Consider the following 22903-nt stretch of genomic DNA (forward strand, 5'->3'; position numbering starts at 1 on the left):
CCACAAAAGGGAGGTGGGGCAAGATGGCGTCTGAGTGAGTGCACCTTATAATTTCTCCTGCAAAGAAGTGGCTGAGTAGGGTTGGAATCCTGCTGGACCGGACCGTTTTGGGTGTTTGCAGGGCAGGAGGTGTCTGGGCGTCAATTTAGTGGGATGGTGACAGAGAAGATTCTTGTAAAAGGTAGAATTTTGGGTCTCTTTCACACAGATCGTGGCTGCACGCAGGACACTTCCCCCTGGGGCTGGCAGCCCAGCAGTGGTGATTCCTGGAGGCTTTGCTGCGCTGGGGAGTTCCCAAGCCCTGAGTGGGCTATTTGGGGGCTTGCAGGGTGGAAGGTGTTTGGAAGTCGATTTGGTGAGACAGTGATGGAGGAGATTCTTGTGAGACGTGGAATTTTGGGTTTCTGACACAGAGGTCAGAGATTCTGGCTACAGCCCCTCCCCCTAGGGCTGGCGGCCCATCTGCAGTGGTCCCTGAATTGTTTGTAGCGCAGTGGCGCACCCAGCAGGCTGTTTCAGGGGCTTGCAGGGCGGGAAGTGTCCTGAAGTCGATTTGGTGAGACAGTGACAGAAGAGACTCTTGTGAGAGGTGGAATTTTGGGTTTCTGACACAGAGGTCAGAGTTTGTGGGCGTGATACCTCGCACTAGGGCTGGCGCCCAACAGCAGGCATCCCTGAAGGCTGTGTTGTGCTGTGCTGCTCCCAGTCTCCCTGTTAACTGGATGCGTGGTTCCCAGGTCTGTGTCCCCTAAACCCTGGTGGCCCACACTCCAGAGTCTCACACCTCTTGAGTCTGCAGTATCACAGACTTTCCATCCCTGAATCCACCACACCCTGAAGTCCATCTGAGGTCCTTGATTGTGCTAGCCCTTGGCATTTGTGGTTTTTGTTTTCTTTTTCTCTTTTTTCTTTTTTTTTTTTTTTGTCTTGGTTGCTAACATTGCATTATCTCCTGGTTTTTTCTCTCATTGTATCCCCCGAGGTCCTTTTTCATTTATTTAGGTTTTTTTTTCTCTTCTTTTCTTTTTCTTGCTTGTTTCTCCCCCTTTTCTTTGCCCATCCCCCTTTTTTCCTTCTCTTTTTTTTCTTTTCTCTCTTTTTCTTCTTATTTTATTTTATTTTATTTTATTTATACAATAGGTGCTGCAGGGAGCACCTCACATTTGCTGTGTTTCTTCATCCTCCATTTCCTCGTTTCTGTGTGAATTGATTTTGGCCACCTACACTATTCCCTTTCCCCCACATCTTGCTATCCTCCATCATCTACTGTCTCTTTTACATTCCACTGCCCTTTCTTTGGCCCCCAAATTGTCTAACTTTTAATTTCTAATACCTTTGTTCTGTTTTCTGTCTTTTATCCACTCTTGATATTATTGTCTTTCTTTTCTCTTCCCTCTCTCATGAAAACATTGGCTTTTTAATTCATACTATATTCCCTCCCCATATTCAGTTGACTATCTCATTATAGGTACTCTACTTACTGCTATAACTCTACACAACTTACATGAGTCTAATATCCATTCTCCCAGATCTCACATTGTTGCTCTGTTAACATTTATTACCAATACTAATTTACACATTTTCTTTTCTTACACAATTTCCTTTCCCAGGCCCTAATATTTTCCTTCAAAGTGAACTTAGCCAGCAACAAGAAATTAGAGTAAGAGGAGCAAAGTGACAGAGAGAAGACACAACACTTATGCAAGGACAACAACTAATTAATCCCCAAGACTAGACAAAGAAGCTAAGGAAACCTGTCAAGATAAAATGATGACCAGACAGCAACAAAAAACTACAAACTAAACCAATAATCAGGAAAACATGGCTGAATCCAATGAACAAACTAAAAACCAGGAAGGGGAGCAGAACATCGAACACGTAATTAAAGATCTCAAAACATGTATTAGAGACCAACTTAATGAAGTAAAGGGAGAGTTTAACAAATGAAGAAAAGGCTTGGAGAGGAAATTGCAGACATACGCAAACAGATAACAGATATGATGGGAATGAACACCACAGTTCAAGAAATCAAAAATACACTCTCAGCAAATAGCAGCAGATTAGAAGAGGCAGAGGAGAGAATTAGTGACGTGTAAGACAGTACATCTGAACTCAAACAGATAATAGAACTGATCAATAAAAAGATAGAAAAAATCCAGCTAGGACTTAGGGACCTCAATGACAATGCAAAATGCACAAACATATGTATTATAGGCATCCCAGAAGGAGAAGAGCAGGGAAAGGTGACAGAAGGGGTGTTGCAGGAAATAATGGCTGAAAACTTCCCAAATCTACTGAGAGAGATGGATGTACATGTCCAGGAAGCACAATGCACCCCAAACATCATAAACCCCAACAGACCCATCCCAAGACATATGTTTGTCAAATTATCCAATGCTCAAGACAAAGAGAAAATTCTAAAAGCAGCAAGAGAAAAGAAAACCATCACATACAAGGGAGGCTCCATAAGATTAAGTGCTGATTTCTCATCTGAAACCATGGAGGCAAGAAGGCAGTGGTATGATATAGTCAAGGTACTAAAAGAAAAAAATTCCAACCAAGAATACTCTACCCAGCTAAACTAGCATTCAAAAATGATGGAGAGTTCAAAATATTCACAGATAAACAGAAATTGAAAGAGTATGCCAACAAGAAACCTCCCCTTCAAGAAATACTAAAGGGAGTTCTGCAGGATGAAAGGAAAAAACAGGAGAGGCAGAGTTGGAGGAGAGTGTAAGAGCAACAAAAAAGACAAAAAGAGAAGGAAAAAAACAAACAAAATATGACAAACACAAGTCCAATCAAAATATGGCTAACATAAATAATTCCTTGAAAGTAATAACACTGAATGCCAATGGATTAAACTCACCTATCAAAAGATTCAGACTGGAACATTGGATAAGGAAATATGACCCATCTATATGCTGTCTACAAGAAACACATCTTAGACACAGGGATTCATGGAGGATGAAAGTGAATGGTTGGAAAACAATCTTACAAGCGAACAATAACCAAAAAAAGGCAGGAGTAGTTACATTAATATTAGACAAAATAGACTTTAAATACAAAACAATCGTGAGAGACAAAGAAGGATACTACATATTAGTGAAAGCGACAATCTCTCAAGAAGAACAAACAATCATAAATATTTATGCTCCTAACAAGGGTGCCTCCAAATATGTGAGGCAAACACTGGAAAAACTAAGTTAAAGAATAGATGCCTCCACAATTATAGTGGGAGATTTTAATACACCACTATCAACTTTGGACGAACATCTCGAAAGAGAATCACTAAAGAAACAAAATATTGGAACAGTATATTAGAGGAGCTGGATCTAATAGACATATATAGGTCATTACACCCGAATACAGCAGGATATACATTTTTCTCAAGTGCACATGGACCATTCTCCAAGATAGACCATATGATAGGCCACAAAGAAAGGCTCAATGAATTCAGAAAGATTGGAATCATACAAAATAATATCTCTGACCACAGTGGAGTGAAGCTGGAAGTCTGCAAGGGCCAGAGACCCAGATTTCACACTAAGATATGGAAATTAAACAGCACACTCTTAGAAAAACAGTGGGTCAAAGAGGAAATATCAAAAGAAATTAAAAACTACCTTGAAACTAATGAAAATGATAACACAACATACCAAAACTTATGGGATGCAGCAAAAGCAGTACTGAGAAGGAAATTTATAGCCATAAATTCATACATCAAAAAAGAAGAAAGAGCAAAAATTGAAGAAATAACTGCTCATTTGGAGGAATTAGTAAAAAAACAACAAAGTAACCCCACAGGAAGAAGAAAGAAAGAAGTAACAAAGATAAGAGCAGAACTAAATGAAATAGAAAATAAGAAAGCACTTGAAAAGATAAACAAGACCAAGAGCTGCTTCTATGAGATGATCAATAAAATTGACAAACCCTTAGCGAGACTAGCAAAGAAAAAGGAGAGAGAAGATGCAAATATACAAAATAAGAAATGAGAAAGGAGATATCACCACTGACCCCACAGAAAATAAGACTATCATAAGAGGATACTTTGAAAAACTATATTCCAACAAAAATGACAATTCAGAGGAAATGGACAAATTCCTAGAAACACATAAGCAGCCTATATTCACAAAAGAAGAAATTAATGATCTCAACAAACCAATCACAAGTAAAGAGATAGAATCAGTCATTAAAAACCTCCCGACTAAGAAGAGCCCAGGGCCAGACGGCTTCACAGGTGAATTCTACAAAACATTCCGGAAAGAACTAACACCAATCCTGCTGAAACTCTTCCAAAAAATCGAAACAGAAGGAATATTACCAAACTTATTCTATGATGCCAACATTACCCTAGTACCAAAGCCAAACAAAGACACCACAAGAAAGGAAAATTACAGACCAATTTCGCTAATGAACCTACATGCAAAAGTCCTCAACAAAATACGTGCTAACCGTATTCCACAACACATTATAAGAATTATACACCACAACAAAGTGGGATTCATTCTGGGTATGCAAGGATGGTTCAACATAAGAAAATCAATCAATGTAATACACCATATAAACAGGTTGAAGGAAAAAATTCACATGCTTATATCTATAGATGCAGAAAAAGCATTTGACAAAATACAGCACACTTTCTTGATAAAAACACTCTAAAAGATTGGAATACAAGGAAATTTTTTGAACATGATAAAGAGTATATATGAAAAGCCCACAGCCAACATCGTTTACAATGGTGAACTCTAAAATCCTTCCCTCTAAATTCAGCAACAAGACAAGGATGCCCACTCTCTCCCCTTCTATTTAACATTGTCTTAGAAGTACTTGCTCAAGCACTGAAGCAAGAACCAGATATAAAAGGCATTCAAATTGGAAAAGAAGAAGTAAAAATCTCATTATTTGTAGATGACATGATCCTATACATAGAAAACCCTGAGAGGTCTACAACAAAGCTTCTAGAACTCATAAATGAGTTTAGTAAAGTCGCAGGTTGTAAGATCAATGCGCAAAAATCCATCGCATTTCTGTACACCTATAATGAGCAAGCTCAGGAGGCAATCAAGAAACAAATACCATTTACAATAGTAAATTAAAAAATCAAATACCTAGGATGTAAAGATGTAAAAAACTTATACACAGAGAACTACACAAGTTTGTTCAAGGAAATCAGAGAAGACCTAAATAAATGGGAGAATATTCCCTGTTCATGGATAGGAAGACTAAATATTATTAAGATGTCTATCCTACCAAAACTGATGCAGACATTCAATGCAATCCCAATAAAAATCAACACAGCATTCTTTAAGGAACTAGAAAAACTAACTATGAAATGTATTTGGAAAGGGAAGAGGCCCCGAATAGCCGAAGACATATTGAAAAAGAAAAATGAAGTTGGAAGAATCACACTACCCGACTTCAAAACATACTAAAAAGCTACAGTAGTGAAAACAGCATGGTATTGGCATAAGGAGAGACACACAGACCAATGGAACTGAATTGAGAGTTCTGATATAGATCCTCATATATAGCCATATAATATTAGATAAAGCCACCCAACCCTCTCAACTGGGAGAGAATGGCCTATTCAACAAATGGTGCCTGGAGAACTGGATATCCATATGTAAAAGAATGAAAGAGGATTACCACCTCACACCTTATACAAAAATCAACTCAAGATGGATCAAAGACGTAAATATAAGAGCCAAGACCATACAGACTTTGGAAAGCAGTGTAGGGAAGCATATACAAGACCTTGTAATAGGAAATGGCTTCATGAACTTCACACCAAAAGCACGAGCAGCAAAAGAACAAATAGATAAATGGGACCTCCTCAAAATTAAAGCCTTCTGCACCTTAAAGGAGTTTGTCAAGAAAGTGAAAATTGAGCCTACACAATGGGAGAAAATATTTGGTAAACATATATTGGATAGGAGACTTACAATTTGCATATATAAAGAACTCCTATACCTGGAAAATAAAAAGATAAACAACCCATTTAAAAAATGGGAAAAAGGTTTAAACAGACACTTCTCCAAAGAAGAAATACAAATGGCTAATAAGCACATGAAAAAAATGCTCCAAACTCTAGCTATCAGGGAAATGCAAATCAAAACTACAATGAGATACCATCTTACTCCCATAAGATTGGCAGCTATGAAAAAAACAGAAGACTACCAAGTGCTGAAGAGGATGTGGAGGAATGGGACCACTCATCCACTGCTGGTGGGAATGCAGAAGGATCCAACCATTCTGGAGGACAGTTTGGCGGTTTCTCAAAAAACTAACCATAGATGTGCCATATGACCCAGCAATTCCACTGCTGGGTATATACCCAGCAGAACTGAAAACAAGGACACAAACCGATATATGCACATCAATGTTCATAGCAACATTGTTCACTATCGCCAAAAGTTGGAATCAACCCAAATGCCCATCAACAGATGAATGGATAAATAAAATGTGGTATATACATACAATGGAATACTACTTGGCTTTAAGAACAAATACACTACAAACACACGTGATAACATGGATGAATCTTGAGAACCTTATGTTGAGTGAAGCAAGCCAGGCATTGAAGGACAAATACTACATGACCTCAATGATACGAAATAAGTAAACCAAACTGCCTCAGAGAGCTAGAGACTGGATGATAGGCTTAAAGGAAATCGAGGGGTACAGGAAGGATGTAAGCTGACATCTACATAGGTGAAATCTATGATAAGCTGGAGGTAAGTATGTGTAAGGAAGGGATAAAATGGGGGCATAGGGTTACCTTTGGGTGGGGCTTTGTGGGCTTGAGGGGGGCTAGGGATGGGAGGATGGGTAATATTGCCCAAGAAATTGGGGGGAGAGTGGGGCAACATATGAACATAGGAGATTGTCAGGTGTTCGTTGAGAGTATTATGCTGAGAAAACCTTTTCAAAAATATAATAAGGAAAGTTACCTGTTTAAGATACTTAAAGGGGATAATCTGATGCAGGACAGACTCCTAGGGAATATGTGAATGCTCATTTTGCCATAGTGGGTTATATCATTGGGTAGAGACCCATATAATGAGAGTGAAGGTATACCCACATCCTGGGGAGGACTGATGCCATCAAATAGAGGTAACTGTATCTCTCAAGAGAAATGGTGGCTCCCAGGGCATTAGGGCAGTTGAGAATGTCAAGCCCTCAACACTGTCGCAAGTATCTCTGAACATGGCTCTTCAAAAAATGAAGATTGACTGCCACTGTGGGCCCTAAGGGGAGGGGGAAATAGGTATTGAATAGATGGAACCAATGTAACTGCGTGGGTAATAGAAGTGTTTCACAAGAGTACCCAAGGATGGATATAAGGCATGTAAGATTACACCAAAAATATATAGGGGCTGATAGGCTAAAATGTAAATCATAATGTAAAACATAAGATAACTAAAAATTTAGAAAATTGTATAGTCTAAAATATAAACTACAATGTAAACACAAATGTTACCTTGTTTGAAAGCAATTGTCTCAATATCTGTACATCAGTTTCAGTAAATATGGTATGAATATGTTAAAAGATTATTGCTGTGGAAGGGAAAAGGTTTTATGTTGGATATGTGGGAGTACTGTATATTGTATATATGAGTTACTGTGATCTAAAACTCTTGTGAAGATAAGCTTAATAATTAGAAAAAAGAAAAGAAAAAGATAGGATGTAGAATTTTTCCAAATTAATATGTTTTCTATATCTAACCTTTAAGTTCATCACTATATTCCATTTTACTATTAAAGGAACCTGGCAATATATTGGGCTTCACTTTTCAGGAAGTTTTGGATCACAGAGAGATTCAACAATGGCAGTGGAGGAATACTGGTGTGGGATGTTATGGACAGGGGACACATAGTTGGCAGGGAGTTCTCCAGGGCATATATCCAGGGTACACAAAAATGTTTGGATATTTTCATAGTGGAAACAATTAAAAACAACAACTGAGGGAGTGCTGAGTCCCTAGCCTGGGGAGCTCTATCACAGTCCCTAAAGGAACAGCAACAATCCCCCAAGTGCAATGGCAAAGACCAAAAAAGAATGAAGGTCCAACAATGAGCCCCTGATACTAATGACTATGCTTGTGAGTCTGTGCACCTGAAATAAGAACAAGGCCTAGAGCAGCAATGTGCCTAAGAGTTACCTCCTGAGAGCCTTTGTGTTGCTCAAATGTGGCCAGTTTCAAAGCCAAACTCAGCATTTCAATTCGTTGCCTTCCCCCCAGCGTGGGACATGACTCCCTGGGATGATCCTCCCTAGTGCCGAGGGATGATGTAACTAGAAAATGACCTTGAATAAAAGGTTCAACTTGGACCAGCAGAATATCTCTGTCTACATATAATAACAGGATTTAAAAATGCTTTTTGACCTAAACCAAGGGGGGAAATGGAAAGGACAAATGAGTTTATATGGCTATAAGTCTCTAAAAAAGAGCTGGGAGGTTATCAAATGGGTTGCCCTTATGCACACCTGAGCAGAGTCCCAGAGACAGATAAAGTAGATAAAACCCAAGGTATTGGTTCTTCTGAGGGCTATAGAGATCCACAGGTTTTATTGTCATGGCAGATGGAGTTCAGTGCCATGTCAGTTGGCCCTTCTTTGGAGTTGGTGTTTCTGTGTGATGGAGCTGGACTCAGATGTGATCTCTTTTCACAAGCCTTTCCTGTTACTTTACCAGAATTGTAGTTGATGCTGGGGTTTAATATATACCCAGGGGAAATGAATCTCTGGACTGACCATATGATAGCCAGGTCCTGAGCCTCAACAGACTTCAGCTCCTACACTCTGGTTTATTGGACTTACCCCACTCAGCTAACATGTAGTTGAAGAAGGTCAACCACCACAACATGGAGCCAAGGGTGCCTACAACTGAAAGCAGGAGGATTGCATCCAGCATCCATGTGGAATCTAAGCCTCCTCTTGACATAGATGTGGAATGGGCACAACCAATCCAAGGTCCACAGGAAGGAGGCATAGAATATGGATTAGAGTGGACTTACTGATATTCTATTCATGAACTATTGTGATTAGTAATTGAAGAAAATGTGGCATTAGTGTGGAGAAAGTGGCCATGGTGGCTGCTGGGGATAGGGAGTGGGAGGAAGAGATGAGATGTGGGGGTGTTTGCGGGACTTGGAGTTGTCCTGGGTGGTGCTGCATGGACGGTTACTGGACATTATAGGTCCTCCCATGGCCCACTGGATGGAACGTGGGATAGTGTGGGCTATGATGTGGACCATTGACCATGATGTGCAGCGATGCTCAGAGATGTATTCACCAAATGCAATGAATGTCTCGTGATGATGATGGAGAATGTTGCTATGGGGGGAGTAGTGGGGTGAAGGGGGTGGGGGGTATATGGGGACATCATATTTTTTGAATGTAATATTAAAAAATATATAAAGACAAAAAAAAAACCCCACAAATATAGCGGGAACATTAGTATTTAGTATTGACCATTGTATTCTGTGACTAAAGTAGTTCTTGCATTGAAAAGTTGCTCTTCAGCAGCTAGTGGTGTAGTTTTAATTTTCATCAAATATAAAATGAAGATACAAATAACTCCCCCAAAGGGTCAATATAAATATATATTAGAGAAGCACAATACATTAAAACAGCTCCTAGCTCATTACAAATGGTCAGCGCATGTTGGCTTGTTTCATTCTCATTCCAATTAGTAGCAATAAACACATACTTTTACTCCCTCAGGGAAAAACAGTATATTATTCTCAAAATTTTATATTTTATAAAGTAAAAACCTATACCATTTTCATATTAACCTCAAATTCATTTATATTAGTATTAGTAGACCTCTTGAAATCCGGGTTTATGTTCTATGTATTTATCTTGTGCATATTAGTTTTGTACCAGATTCAGACTTGGTTTTGTTGTTGTTTTATCATTTTAGTATTGTTTAAATGGAAGATGTATAAACAGACCACAGCGTATAGATTGCTCCCCATCGGCAAACTGCAGTGGACATGGGGTATGTAACCATTAACTATGCTTTTGAATGTAAGTAACATTTTCCAGGATAAAAATGAGGTTCAGAATTATTTGATGGGACTGTTTCTTTTGGAAAATAGCAGTTACCTAAGGTAATCTGATTCCAGTATTTATATATATGTACATAAATTTTGTATAACCAGATTTTTATAGAACCCATAAGTTTATATTTCTAATTATGCAATTTTATCCATATTCATATTTCTCTCAGAACACAGAGAACAGAGAGACCCAAGGGCAGGTTTTTTTCCCCCTTATATTTCTTGTTTTACCATTCTTTAAATGTCTAACAAAATTTTCATTTTATTTATTTATTTATTTAAAAGATACTTAGATTACATAAATGTTACATAAAAAGTGTAGGGGATTATTCCCATATGCCCCCTTCCCTCCCCCTCCCAAACTTTCCCACATTAACAACGTCCTTCATTAGTGTGGTACATTTGTTACAATTGAAGAACACATATTGGAACATTGCCACTAATTGTGGATTGTAGTTTCCATTATAGTTTAAACTCTCTCCCACACATTTTTGTAGGTTATGACAAGATATATAATGGCCTGTATCTGTCACTGCAATGTCATTCAGGACAATTTCAATGTCCCTAAAATGCTACCATATTACACCTATTTTTTTAAAGATACTTAGGTTACATAAATATTACATAAAAAATATAGGGGATTCTCATATGCCCTGCTTCCTACACCTCCCACAGTTTTCCACAGTAACAGCATCCTTCATTAGAATGGTACGTTCATTACAATTGATGAACACATTTTGGAGCATTGCCACTAAGCATGGATTAAAATTTACGTTGTAGTTTACACTCTCTCCCACCCAATTCTGTAGGTTATGGCAAGACACATAATGGCCTGTATCTGTCATAGCAATGTCATTCAGGACAATTCCCAAGTCCTAAAAATGCCCCATATTACAACTATTTTTCCCTCTCCCTGCCTTCGGAAACTCCAGTGGCCACAGCCTCCACATCAATGATTTAATTACTTCCATTGCTAGAATCACAAGTCTATAGTAGAATACCAGTAAGTCTATTTTAGTCCATAGTTCATTCCCCAGTCCTGAGAATACTGGGATGGTGATGTCCTCTTCACCTCTAATTGAGAGGGGGCTTTGATCCATTAGGGCTGATGGATGGGACTCCCTTGCTTGCTGTTGTAGACTCTTTCAGTTCCTTGGTATGGTAGTTGTCCATCATTACCTCCTTGTTAGTTGTCCTGGGTGAGACCAATGAACTGCAACTCCATTGCGATTCAAGACCCAGCTGGCATATGGACAGCCCAAAGATTAAATCTCTTGGATGTACACCTACCAACTCTAGTACTAATTATGGGTTCAAATAGAAGAGCAGAGTAGAAGGGCAGATTTTCTCCACTCAATTTCCAAACTGCTCAGGAGATGGTGCTCATTGGAGCACTTTCCATGGAGTTATCTCTCTCTCCATTTTCTTTGTTTTGGTCTGGCCAAAGCCGAGATTCAAAGCTGAATCCACTGGCTGAATTCACTGAGGAAACCCTCCTGACTCCACCTCCCTTTTCCTCTGTAACAGCTGACAGGGAGGAAGACATCTGTTCCCCTCTCAGTGGGCTCCTGGGAGTTTTCAGTAATTCACAGTTTGTTGTTTCAAATTCTTCCTCTCTCTGTCCCTCACCCTCCTGGGAGTTGTGTAGCACTGTCCTGGTCTGCTGACCCCCAAAGCAGGTCCCTTGGACAACTTTTGGCTCATTCTCCTTTTTTTTTTTTTTTTGCAAGGGAGCTGAACCTTGCCTGCCTAATTGGATGCCATCTTCCCACAATCTAATCCATTTAAAATTTATATTTATTTGATAAATAATGAAATAGTTCTTATGTATTGTGGTTATATTGTCTACTTGCATTTCTTTTATTTTAATTTATTTTATTTTATTATTATTATTATTTTTTAAAATATTACATTCAAAAAATATGAGGTCCCATTCAACCCCACCACCCCCAACCCCCACTCCCCCCATAGCAACACTCTCTCCCATCATCATGACACATCCATTGCACCTGGTAAGTACATCGCTGAGCATCACTGCACCCCATAGTCAATGGTCCACATCATAGCCCACACTCTCCCACGTTCCATCCAGTGGGCTCTGGGGGGATCTACAATATCCCGTAATTGACCGTGAAGCACCATCCAGGACAACTCCTGTTCATCCATTGCGAAGTTACCTGCTTGTTGTAGAAATTTTGTAAATATTTTAAGTTTTTCGAAACATACATTTGGCTTTAAATTTATTGTTAGCTTCTTCTGCAGTATTGATCCTTCATATTTTATACAGTAATTAAGAAAAAAATGCAGGCTGTCTAGAGGTCACATATTAAAAATTCACCTCACATCACTTATATGTCCTTTTAGCATTTCTTTCTTTTTTAATTTTTCTATTTTTTTATTAGAAAGTTGTAGGTTTACAGAGCAATTATGCATAAAATACAGATTCCCATATATCGCTCTATTATTAAACCCTGACAGTGGTGAGGTACATTTGCTACAACTGATGAAAGGACATTTATAAAATTTTTCTATTAACTATAGTCCATGGTTTAACTTACCATTAAAATCCATAGATTTTAAAAAATTTATTTTATATTTCAAAATTCTATTACCAGGTATAAACCTAACAATTCCCCTTTTAATATATCAGAGCTGTTAATTCTGTTCCCAAAGCTGTGCTACCAATATTGTATTGAGTGAAATAAGCCAGATGCATAAAGACAAATATTGTATGATCTTCTTTTATTTTACCTTTAATTCATTTGGCAATTTTATATAAGGGGCCAAAATTCCGGATTGTCTTTTCTGATACTGGTCCTTCTTTCTATTCAACTATCATATCACATTTATACATATTTCTAGACTAGTATCTAAATATTGGTATCTGATTAAGTGAGCACCACCTTTTTTTTCATTTTTTGTGAAAGTTTGTTCTATCACCTATTTTTTAATCTAACTTAATTCATAAAAATTTTACAAATCCCACTATTTTATAATTTCACAATTTCTATAACTTTCTAGTATAAGGCATTTCAATTTTCAAGAATGTTGTTTATTTAAAAATGCAAGAATGAAAGGCAGGAAATGGCAATTTCTATTATGTTTGAAAGATATTGCTTGGACATTTTTTATTATTTGGTATTTTAAAAATCATTTTCTAAATTAAAATAATAATGACATAAAATACCAAATAACATTCATTTTAAGAATTCATTTTGCTTAAAAATCACAAATAACGCACTTGTTATGTTGTATAGCAAATGGCTTTACTTCTTATTTCATTCTTATTTTAGGTTTGCAATAATTTCAATCATTGTCATTGTGATGTTGGATATGCTCCTCCAGCTTGTGAGTCAACACCATCATCACCAGGAGGAAGTATAGATGATGGATTTTGGATATTATCAGGTTAGTGTCTAGATCAGTGTGTTCCAATAGAGCCTTCTTTCTTCATAGTACTTTGGTAACCACAAGCCTCATGTGGCTATTGAGCATATAACATGTGGGTAGTTCTAGTAAGAACTGAATTTTCAAATTTATTTTATTATTTTTTTATTAATGCATTACAAATTTTTTTAGATTACATAAATGTTACATAAAAAGTGTAGGGGATTCCCATATGCTGCACTCCCTACCCCTCCCACACTTTCCCACATCAACATCCTTCATTAAGTGTGGTGCATGTGTTTTAATCAATGAACACATATTGAAGCATTGCCACTAAGCGTGGATTATAGATTACATTATAGTTTACACTCTCTTCCACACAATTCTGTAGGTTAAGGCAAGACATATAATGGCCTGTATCCATTGCAAGGTCATTCAGGACAATTTCAATGTCCAGAAAATGCCCCCGTAATACACCTGTTTTTCCCTCTCCCTCCCCTCAGAACCTCCTGTGGCCACTGCCTCCACATCACTGATAAAAGTTCTCCCCTTGCAAGAATGACAGTAAGTCTATAGTAGAATACCAGTAAGTCTACTCTAGTCCATTATTCATTCCCCAATCCTGAGGATTCTGGAATGATGATGCCCAGTTTACCTCCAATTGAGAGGGGGCTTAGATCCCATGGGGCAGATGGATGGGACTATCTTGCTTGTAGTTGTAGACTCTCTCTGTTCCTTTTTTATTTTAATTAATGCATTTAGACTTAAAGTGCCACATGTGACTAGTGGCTACTGACAGTGCATCTCTAGATCAATAAAATATTTTTTGACAATAAAAAATTGTTGTATGCTTTTAATTCTAAGCTAGGAGTAAATATTTTAAATGGACTTCCCTTATTTTTAACCTTGGTATCCAGAACATTTCTATTTATGAAGTAGAAATTTCTAACTCGTTTTGGTTAAATTATAGAAAAGGTGATAGTTTTATTATATTTATGTGTATTATATTTATTATATAGTACATTTATTCCATGTATATTACACATTGTGATAGTCCATATTTGAGTTGCATCTTTAAAGAAAAACATATCAGTACGAGGGAAACAAGAAACAAATCTACCATGAAAATTCCATAAAAATTCATGAATAAATATAATGTATTCGTATTTACTAAACGCCTTTTTAAAAAATTAGAATTGCATGATCAATCAATGCGTGGAGATATCGATTTTATTTGCTAATGTGCCTAGTAAGCAATTGTGTATCAAAGTAACCAGATATATTAATAAGTCAATTCAATAGCACAGAGGAAAGCAGCTAAAAAGGTGAAGGTTAAGTACAAAATATATTTCTGGAAGATTGGTGTAATGCGTTGCCTTGCTCTTGCAAGTTTTGGGTTTTTTAGAAGTAGTTGATGCCAGAAAAATTTAAGGGTGAAAAAATAATTGAATACTAGGTTCTGGCAATTGGATGAATTAAGTTTGATAAAACTCATATTACTGGCATAAAGTTAATTCAGCAGACACAATTATGGGAAATGAAAGGGCTAAACCTTCTAGATCATGATAATTAGGAACAGTCAGGGAGTTTGAATCTGGAAAACTATGTTCAGTATAGGTTAATGTTTATTTTTAGAATAAATCTAGACTCACTTGACTACATTGCATCCTTCAACTTGCAAATGATATAAGGCTGATTCAGATATACTGTTTTAGTTCAGAAACATCAGTTTTAGCTCAGAAATCTCTACTGTCACAAACTATACTTAATTTGAATATCTAGCAATGCTCATAACTTAAAAGTTTGCAGGTCACACACAGGTATTATACTGCAAAACTGATACAATTATTGCCATTTTTGTCAATTTCCCAAATGTTTTCAGGAAGATAGTTTTCAGTCATCATTAAATATCATGTCTGCTGTAAATATTTTTCGCTTTGGTAGGAGTTTTATTTTAATGGTAAGTCGATGTTGCCTATAATAAAATTTTTCTACCTCCATCAAAATGGTGACTTTTACCATTTATTTGACTAATATATTGATTTTTGAATATCATAATGTAATAATGTAACAAGCATTCACTAATATTCTGAATATTTGAATATTAATAAAGTACCCTTGCAATCCCAGAACAAATCACATTTGGTTTTAATGCTTTTTCCTTTCTGTGTGTGGATATAAAGATTGATGTGGATCTTTAATTTCTTGGAACATCCTTGTTGGGTTTTGTTCTCAAAGTTATGCTTGTGTCCTGAACTCTGGAATACTGTGCAGTATAAGAGTGGTGTTACATATTCCTTTGATTTAGTAGAATTCACCTGTGGAGGCATTTGAAACTTTTGCAGTTGTTTATATAGAAGTAAATTTATTGGGCTCCTATTTAATTTATCCATTAATTTGAGAGCAGTGACTTCCTAAAAATATTGTCTATTTTGAATATGGTATATCCCTACATTTATTTGTGTTCTTTAATTTCATCAAGCAATGATTTTTAGGTAACAATAAAGCAGAATAGGAAAAGTTCCATTGTATTTAATCCTAGATATCTGAAGATTTCTAATGCTACTATATTTTGTTTATTTTCCATATTTTTATTAGTATGAATTTAATTTTATGTCATGCAGATTTGGTAAATTAAAATATTAGTTTTTTTTTAAATTTTTTTATTTTTTATTGACTTTGTAATAATATTACATTAAAAATATATATGTGAGGTCCCATTCAACCACCCCCCACCCCCCCTCTCCCCCCCCCCAACAACATAAAATATTAGTTTTAATACTTTGGATTCTCTATAGATACAGTCCTGTCATTTGTAAATAAATACAGTTTCACTTCCTAATTTTTCTATCTAGCTTTACTGTTTGTTTTCTGGTCTCATTGCAATAGCTAGACTTCCTGTAAAATGTTGAACACAAATGGTAAAAATGGATGTTTGCCTTATCCCAGAATTGAGGGGGACTTGTTCAGTATTTCACTATTAATTATGACATTACATATTGCTTTTGTAGATCAACTTTATCAGATTGAAGGTTTTTATGCTATTCATAATTTTCTGAGGGACTTTTTTATTAAACCGATGTTGTAATAAATTCTTTTTTCCATCTGTGGAGATGACTGTATGATTTTTTCTCTTTATCCTGCTAAAGTAGTGAATTACAGTAACTGCCTTATGAATGTTTAAACAACACTGAATTTCTGGTAGGACCCATATCCGGTATGGTTATATGATGCCTTTGGTAAATCTCTGAATTTAATGTATGATATTCTGTTTTTTATAATATACCCAAAGAACATATTTATCTGTAAAATTTTCCCTTGAAATGTCCTTGTCATATTTGGGAGACAGGAAATGCTGGTTTCATAAAACAGTTTGGGGAATGAGTTCTCTTCCTCTATTATCTGAAACATTTTGTATTAATTCTTCCTTAAAAAATGGTAGAATTCATCAGTAAAACTGGTATGGACCTACAGTTTTCTTTGCAACAAAGTTTTAAAAGTAGAGCTAATTTCTTGAAAGATATAATACTATTCAAATTCTCTTTAAAAATTTTTTAAAATTATGTCTTCTTGCTATTTGTTGGGTTGGTAGTGATTACCCTTGTTTAATTCTTAATATCGGTAGTTTTTTTCCTTTCTTTTGTTCTTTCTCCACATCTACCCCAAATGGTGCATTTGTCTCTATGAGTGTGTGTGTGTTAATATGAATTTATGAATTTAACACATCTTTTAAGAGAGTCAAGTTTTGTTACAGGTAACTTTTTTCTATTGCTTATTTCATTTCTCTGTTATCTATTTACTATTACAAGAATTTCTTCTTTCATCTCTTATTATTTTCTTCACTACTCTGATTAACTTGCCCTCCTTTTTCTAGTTTTTATTTTAGAAACTAAGAACACTGAAGTTAAACAATTTTATTTAAAAATATTTTGAACTTTAAATACTTCTTAAACACTTATCGAACACTAGAATTTTAATTGTAATTTACTACTTATTTTTCTAACTGCTAGAGTGATTTCTTTCCTTGATCCTCTAGCTATTTAAAAACAAGTATCATAATTTGGATATATTGGGAAATTTTTCTTATTGTACTTTTGTGATTGATTCGTAGTTTATAATTTGTTTTGTTTAGAGAGCATACTCTCCGTAATTGCTGTTCTGAATTACTTGCAACTTTTTTATGGCCCATGATATAATGATATCTATTATTTTACCAATAACACACAGTCCTGATTATTGTAGCTTGATGTTGGATAGTCCCAGTCCTCAGCTTTCTTCTTCTTCAGTATTGCACCTCTGGGGCCACTAACCTGTGAAGTTGTTTTTGCACTAAAGCTCCACCCTCTGGATTCCAGCCATTTCAGCTACCCCCAACCCTGATTTCTAGCTCCTCAAATCAGCGGGAATGCCGCACTTTGCCTAGATCTGCAATTCTCTGTGCTAAGATCAGGAAAATTGTCCGTAGGTAGAATGGGGTGAGCATGTGTGCATGTGTGTGTTTTTTAAAGTTACAGATTCCTCATCTTTATGAGGGCATTAAATTGATTTAATATAAAAATGATTATTTTGATTTCAATTCTGATAGCTTAATTTATTAATTTTTTATTTCAAGTATCTGATATTTTTCTTCTGTTTAATTTGGACAAAAATTCTCAGATTTTTGTTTTCTCTCTAGCTCTTAATAGTTGTATAAATCCATATAATACCCACAGGAATCTGTATTTCTAATTAATATAATAAATATACCATATTAATATAATGAAAATTAGAACAGTATCATATTAGCTACCAAATATGTCAATAAATTTTCATGAAATAAACCTTTTTAAAAAAAGATTTATTTTTTGCTCTATGTTTAAAACTGAAGAATCCATTACCAGATAATAAAAATGTGTTGTAAGTAACAGTTCTTAGAATGGAATGTGGTAGACAGACCAGAATATATCACATAAATAAATATGAAATATATAGTTTATATATAAATATTACAAATAGAATTATGTCTATGTTATATATGTATAAGTGTTTTGAATTGACATAAAATGCAAAATTAACTTTGGGGTATAGCCACAGAAAATTGGAAAACACTTTTAAATTCAACTTTATTCATTCCATGATTATATTATTTAAATTACAAACTTTAAAATACACATTACTAGTAAGCTTTGAGTATCATTTTTGAAAAAGTTAAAAGATACTCAATGTTTTGTAGAAAATGGTTTGTATTTGCCTGTAAGACCAAGACGACGACGTGCTGCTCAAAACAATGGCCTTTTGATCAGTTTCTACATTTTTCTACCTTTCCTCATTTTAACTGGGATTATTGCTCTAAAATGGAATAAAGTGAAGGGATTATGGAACAGAATAGGAACAGTAAGTGAAGGGTAAGTCACATTATTTTTAATTCTTAGTATTAAAATGCAGTAAAAGAAAAATCCAAAGGTTATTTGGAATATTACAACTCCAGAGTCTTGCATGGATTGGATTGATGTTTAGAAATAGTAAGTCTCAATGTCTCAATATATACTAATTTATTTCAGATTTCAGGCAATTTACCCTTCATGTTCCTATAAGCCCGAGAGCAAGCAAAGCTGCTCAGTTAAATCCTTAGTGCCTTTCACAAAGAATTCCATATTGACATTGACTAAATTGTTTTAGGATATTCTCTCTAAATCCCCTAAACCCACATTTTCCTTGCATTAACATTCAGTTGTGTTAAGTAAATGAATTCGTGAATAGACAAATAGACATAAACAAAATTCGTGAATCGAATCTGTAGAAGGTCAGAAAATAGAAGATGTCAAAGAATGAAGAGGGGCGGTGGACTTGGCCCAGTGGTTAGGGCGTCCGTCTACCACATGGGAGGTCCGTCCGTCTACCACATGGGAGGTCCGCGGTTCAAACCCCGGGCCTCCTTGACCCGTGTGGAGCTGGCCCACGCGCAGTGCTGATGCGGGCAAGGAGCGCCCTGCCACGCAGGGGTGTCCCCGCATAGGGGAGCCCCACGCGCAAGGAGTGCGCCCGTAAGGAGAGCCGCCCAGCGCGAAAGAAAGTGCAGCCTGCCCAGGAATGGCGCCGCCCACACTTCCTGTGCCGCTGACGACAACAGAAGCGGACAAAGAAACAAGATCCAGCAAAATAGACACAGAGAACAGAAAACCGGGGGGTGGGGGGAATTAAATAAATAAATCTTTAAAAAAAAAAATGAAGAGGAAAACACAGAAAATACTCCTCACTTTAAAGTTAATTGATATTGCCCATTTATTTCTGAAATAGAGCTGAAGAACAAAAGGGTTCACCATGATGAATCAGATGGTCAGGATCTGGGGTCATTCCTTTCAAACTTTATAAGCTTTGTGATTCTCATCATCTCTTCTTGTCTATGTCCATTCTCTTCAGACAATGATTTCTTCTGCTTGCCCACAGCCAAGCATACTTACCTCATTACTATTCTGCGTTTATTTCTGAATAAAATACCAATAATGTCTCCACAGTCCAAGCCTCTTAGTTCGTATTCTCAAGAGACAACAGAAAATAGCTGTGCAAATGCACCTGAATCTAGCCAGTGCTCTGGAGTTAAAACTCCTGAATCACATGTTCAAGCCTCATATGATCTGTGGCCAAGGGGTTGAAGCCATGTAGTATAAGGTGGGCACCAGGACCCTCCTCTTCACAAAGTGTGTCTAAGAGCAATTCTAATGGGAAAATGGAGACTGTATAAGTACCACAAACTAACTAAATGTAGCTGAAGGATGTAAATGCCTAATTAAGGAAGAATACATGTAAATTATAATCCAAATCATTACTTATTTACATAGATATTTGAGAGATATATAATTATAGAAATAAAATTCCAGGAATTTGAAGATTTGCATTCAAATTATCTTCTTTACCATTATCAGCTCTCAGCTGTCAGATATTAAGATATGATTCCATCTTCATATAGATAAGATAGAGGAAAATAATGGATGGATTTTTCATCTAAAATCCAAAAATTTGCTTAAGCTCTTTAAAATTTAGAACAACATTATGAAACAGAATATCTGATCTCTGAGTGAGCTATGGAAAGTAAAGTGGATACTGGTACCTTATTAATTGAATAGTTAGCACAACTGTGGCTTTTTTTTTTTCTTGTTTATTCTCATTATTACAATGTTTCCTATCCTTAAATCAATGCTATCTCTTTTATACAGATCTATATCAGAGGACAGCCAAAGCTATACCAACATGTCATACAACTAAAGGTGAATTGAAGGAATCTGTTGACAAAATTATATAATTCATCAAATTGGTGATGGTTTTTTTTTTTTTTTTTTTTTTTTTGAGGAACTTGGGCCAGGGATTGAACCCTGACCTCGTGTGCAGAAGTTGGCTCTCAACCACTGAGCCACATCGACTGGCCTGAGTTGTTTTTTTTCGTTTATTTGCTTGTTGTTTGTTTTGTTTTTAGGAGGTAGCGGGAACTGAACCTGGGACCTCCCATGAGGGAAGCAGGTGCTTAACTGCTCGAGCCCCAAATTGGTTTTTATTTTTAACAATATCTCAGTATGAGAAAGATGTTATTCCTTTGTGTCATTATCCTGACTTCTGTTTGTTAATTTCATATGATAACTCAGATATGATAACTTCATGCTAATGATTTTATATTAATTTTGTAATGTTTAATGTTAATATTAGCCAGAGATTTATTAATCAACATTATTGTAATAATAAGAAATTATTAAAAACTTTTATGTATTTTCTTTAAAATATTCATAAACAGTCATGTATTCTGTCCCCCTCATTTAACTGATACTTTCACTAATAATTTCAAATTTCTACTTCTTTTGTTTTAGTAATTATTTCAAAATCTTATGATGTTTCCTAACTACTTACTGTGTGCCAGGTTCTAATTGGTAGACTTATGCAGATTGTCTCCCCACAGTTACATTTCTTACTCATTAATCGTCCATGGATATTGTTATCCTTATTTTTGAAATAAGGAAACAGACATGGGGAATTGAAATAATTTCCATGTTTATAGAATTAGATTTGGAGTTTAATTTAGAGCAATCAGATTCCAGAATATAAACTCTTAGAAACTATGCAACCCTGGCACTATCGCTGCTGGGATCATGGCACCTTTTGACAATGGCATTTAGAATAATGGGGTAAGAGCTGGTTAGGTGTTAGGGTGATGAGGTTGAAGGGAGAGAAGATTGAGTTTGGTTTTGAACATGTTATTGGGAGTATATGTGGAACACCTGTTGGAAATGATAGTAGATTTTGGAAGTCTATTTTCTCCATAGATAATGTAACCATGTTTGCCTTTTTCATCATTTCTTACTGTTCATTTCATCTCTGTTTCCTTCCTGGTGATCTTCCTTTACCTACGTAATATTCAGAGATTATGTAAATGAAACATGTAGAAACACAAATTTAAAATATTTCCTTTTAACAAGGTTATCGCAAATTATTCCTGATCTTTTATGAAATAAAAAAAGGATAAAAGGAAAAGTAAACAGGTTTACAGATTCAAGGGGTACAGGCGTAGACTGTAAAAGCAGTCAGTGTCTTAGTTATCTTAGTTATACTGTTGAATTGCTATACCTGCAGCAGCTTTTAGTAAACATTGAAATTACCCTTTCTATTTTTTTGTATTTCTTTTACTACAGTAACTAAGCAACGTCAAAAAGCCATAGGTTGGAGAAAGGATATAACCAAGAAAATCATCATTTAACTGACCTGATCTGTGAATAACAAAAACAACTTTTCTCTTTTTTTATGGCTTAAAGTTTTCAATATCACAAACCAAAATAAATGCAATGAGCGAAAGTATGCAAGCTTCTGTTTTTTGATTCCTCTACCTGCCATGTTCTATTAGTTAGAAATAAGCAGCTTTACCTCTTCTTAACCCTGGAAGCTGTTACATCCCAACTGAAAACGTTCCATAGTTTTCTGCTGCTGCCTGCCCTCAGATGCCCACGGCCGTGCTAATTTCTTCATCTGAAGAGAGGAAACCAACAGCCACACCTCTCGACAAGTTCAAGATCCCCCTGTCCTACCCGTTCCAGGCTTTGGGATATTGAGTGGAAAATGTATCTGCACTTATGTACAGCTCAAGAGACACCAAATCGTCACCATCCTCTATCCTGTCTTAGAAGATCTGCTCAAACAGAATTCCTGGTCGAAAATACCTGTTCTGGGTCCAAGTGATGCATCTTTGGTCCCATATATGCTGACCTCTGGAATCTACCCTTGCCCTTCGGGGAGCCTGAACTTGCTGCTCACTTTGCAGTGCAGCTGAGGTTATGTGAGTAAGATTTTCTTGTCTCAGTTCCCCGTGTCCCCATTTTCTATCTTACCAAAATGCATGTACTTCCACATATTGCAAAGCATTATATCTGGATTAGGAAACCATCAGCCTACTTGGAATATTGAGTAGGACTTACAGGATCTTCATGCAAAA

The 22903-nt window shown here is 36.2% G+C and overlaps 1 protein-coding gene across 3 annotated transcripts in view; it reads left to right on the forward strand.

Moving 5' to 3' along the window:
- The window catches only part of LOC101438304 (A disintegrin and metallopeptidase domain 3-like), a 116545-nt gene extending 94273 nt beyond the window's left edge, over positions 1-22272 (forward strand). For 2 of the 3 annotated variants that reach the window (XM_058289867.2, XM_071212665.1), the window contains exons 17-21: positions 9930-10007; positions 13362-13476; positions 18668-18839; positions 20649-20699; positions 22110-22272. In XM_058289867.2, the coding sequence (XP_058145850.1) occupies positions 9930-10007; positions 13362-13476; positions 18668-18839; positions 20649-20697 (414 nt within the window). In that variant the 3' untranslated portion in view covers positions 20698-20699; positions 22110-22272. Of the gene's footprint in view, positions 1-9929; positions 10008-13361; positions 13477-18667; positions 18840-20648; positions 20700-22109 lie in introns of those variants that run through there. The other variant, XM_058289868.2, reaches the window with a different exon arrangement.
- The last annotated feature ends 631 nt before the right edge of the window (positions 22273-22903 follow it).

Source organism: Dasypus novemcinctus, chromosome 29, assembly GCF_030445035.2.
Source record: "Dasypus novemcinctus isolate mDasNov1 chromosome 29, mDasNov1.1.hap2, whole genome shotgun sequence".
NCBI lineage: Eukaryota > Metazoa > Chordata > Mammalia > Cingulata > Dasypodidae > Dasypus > Dasypus novemcinctus.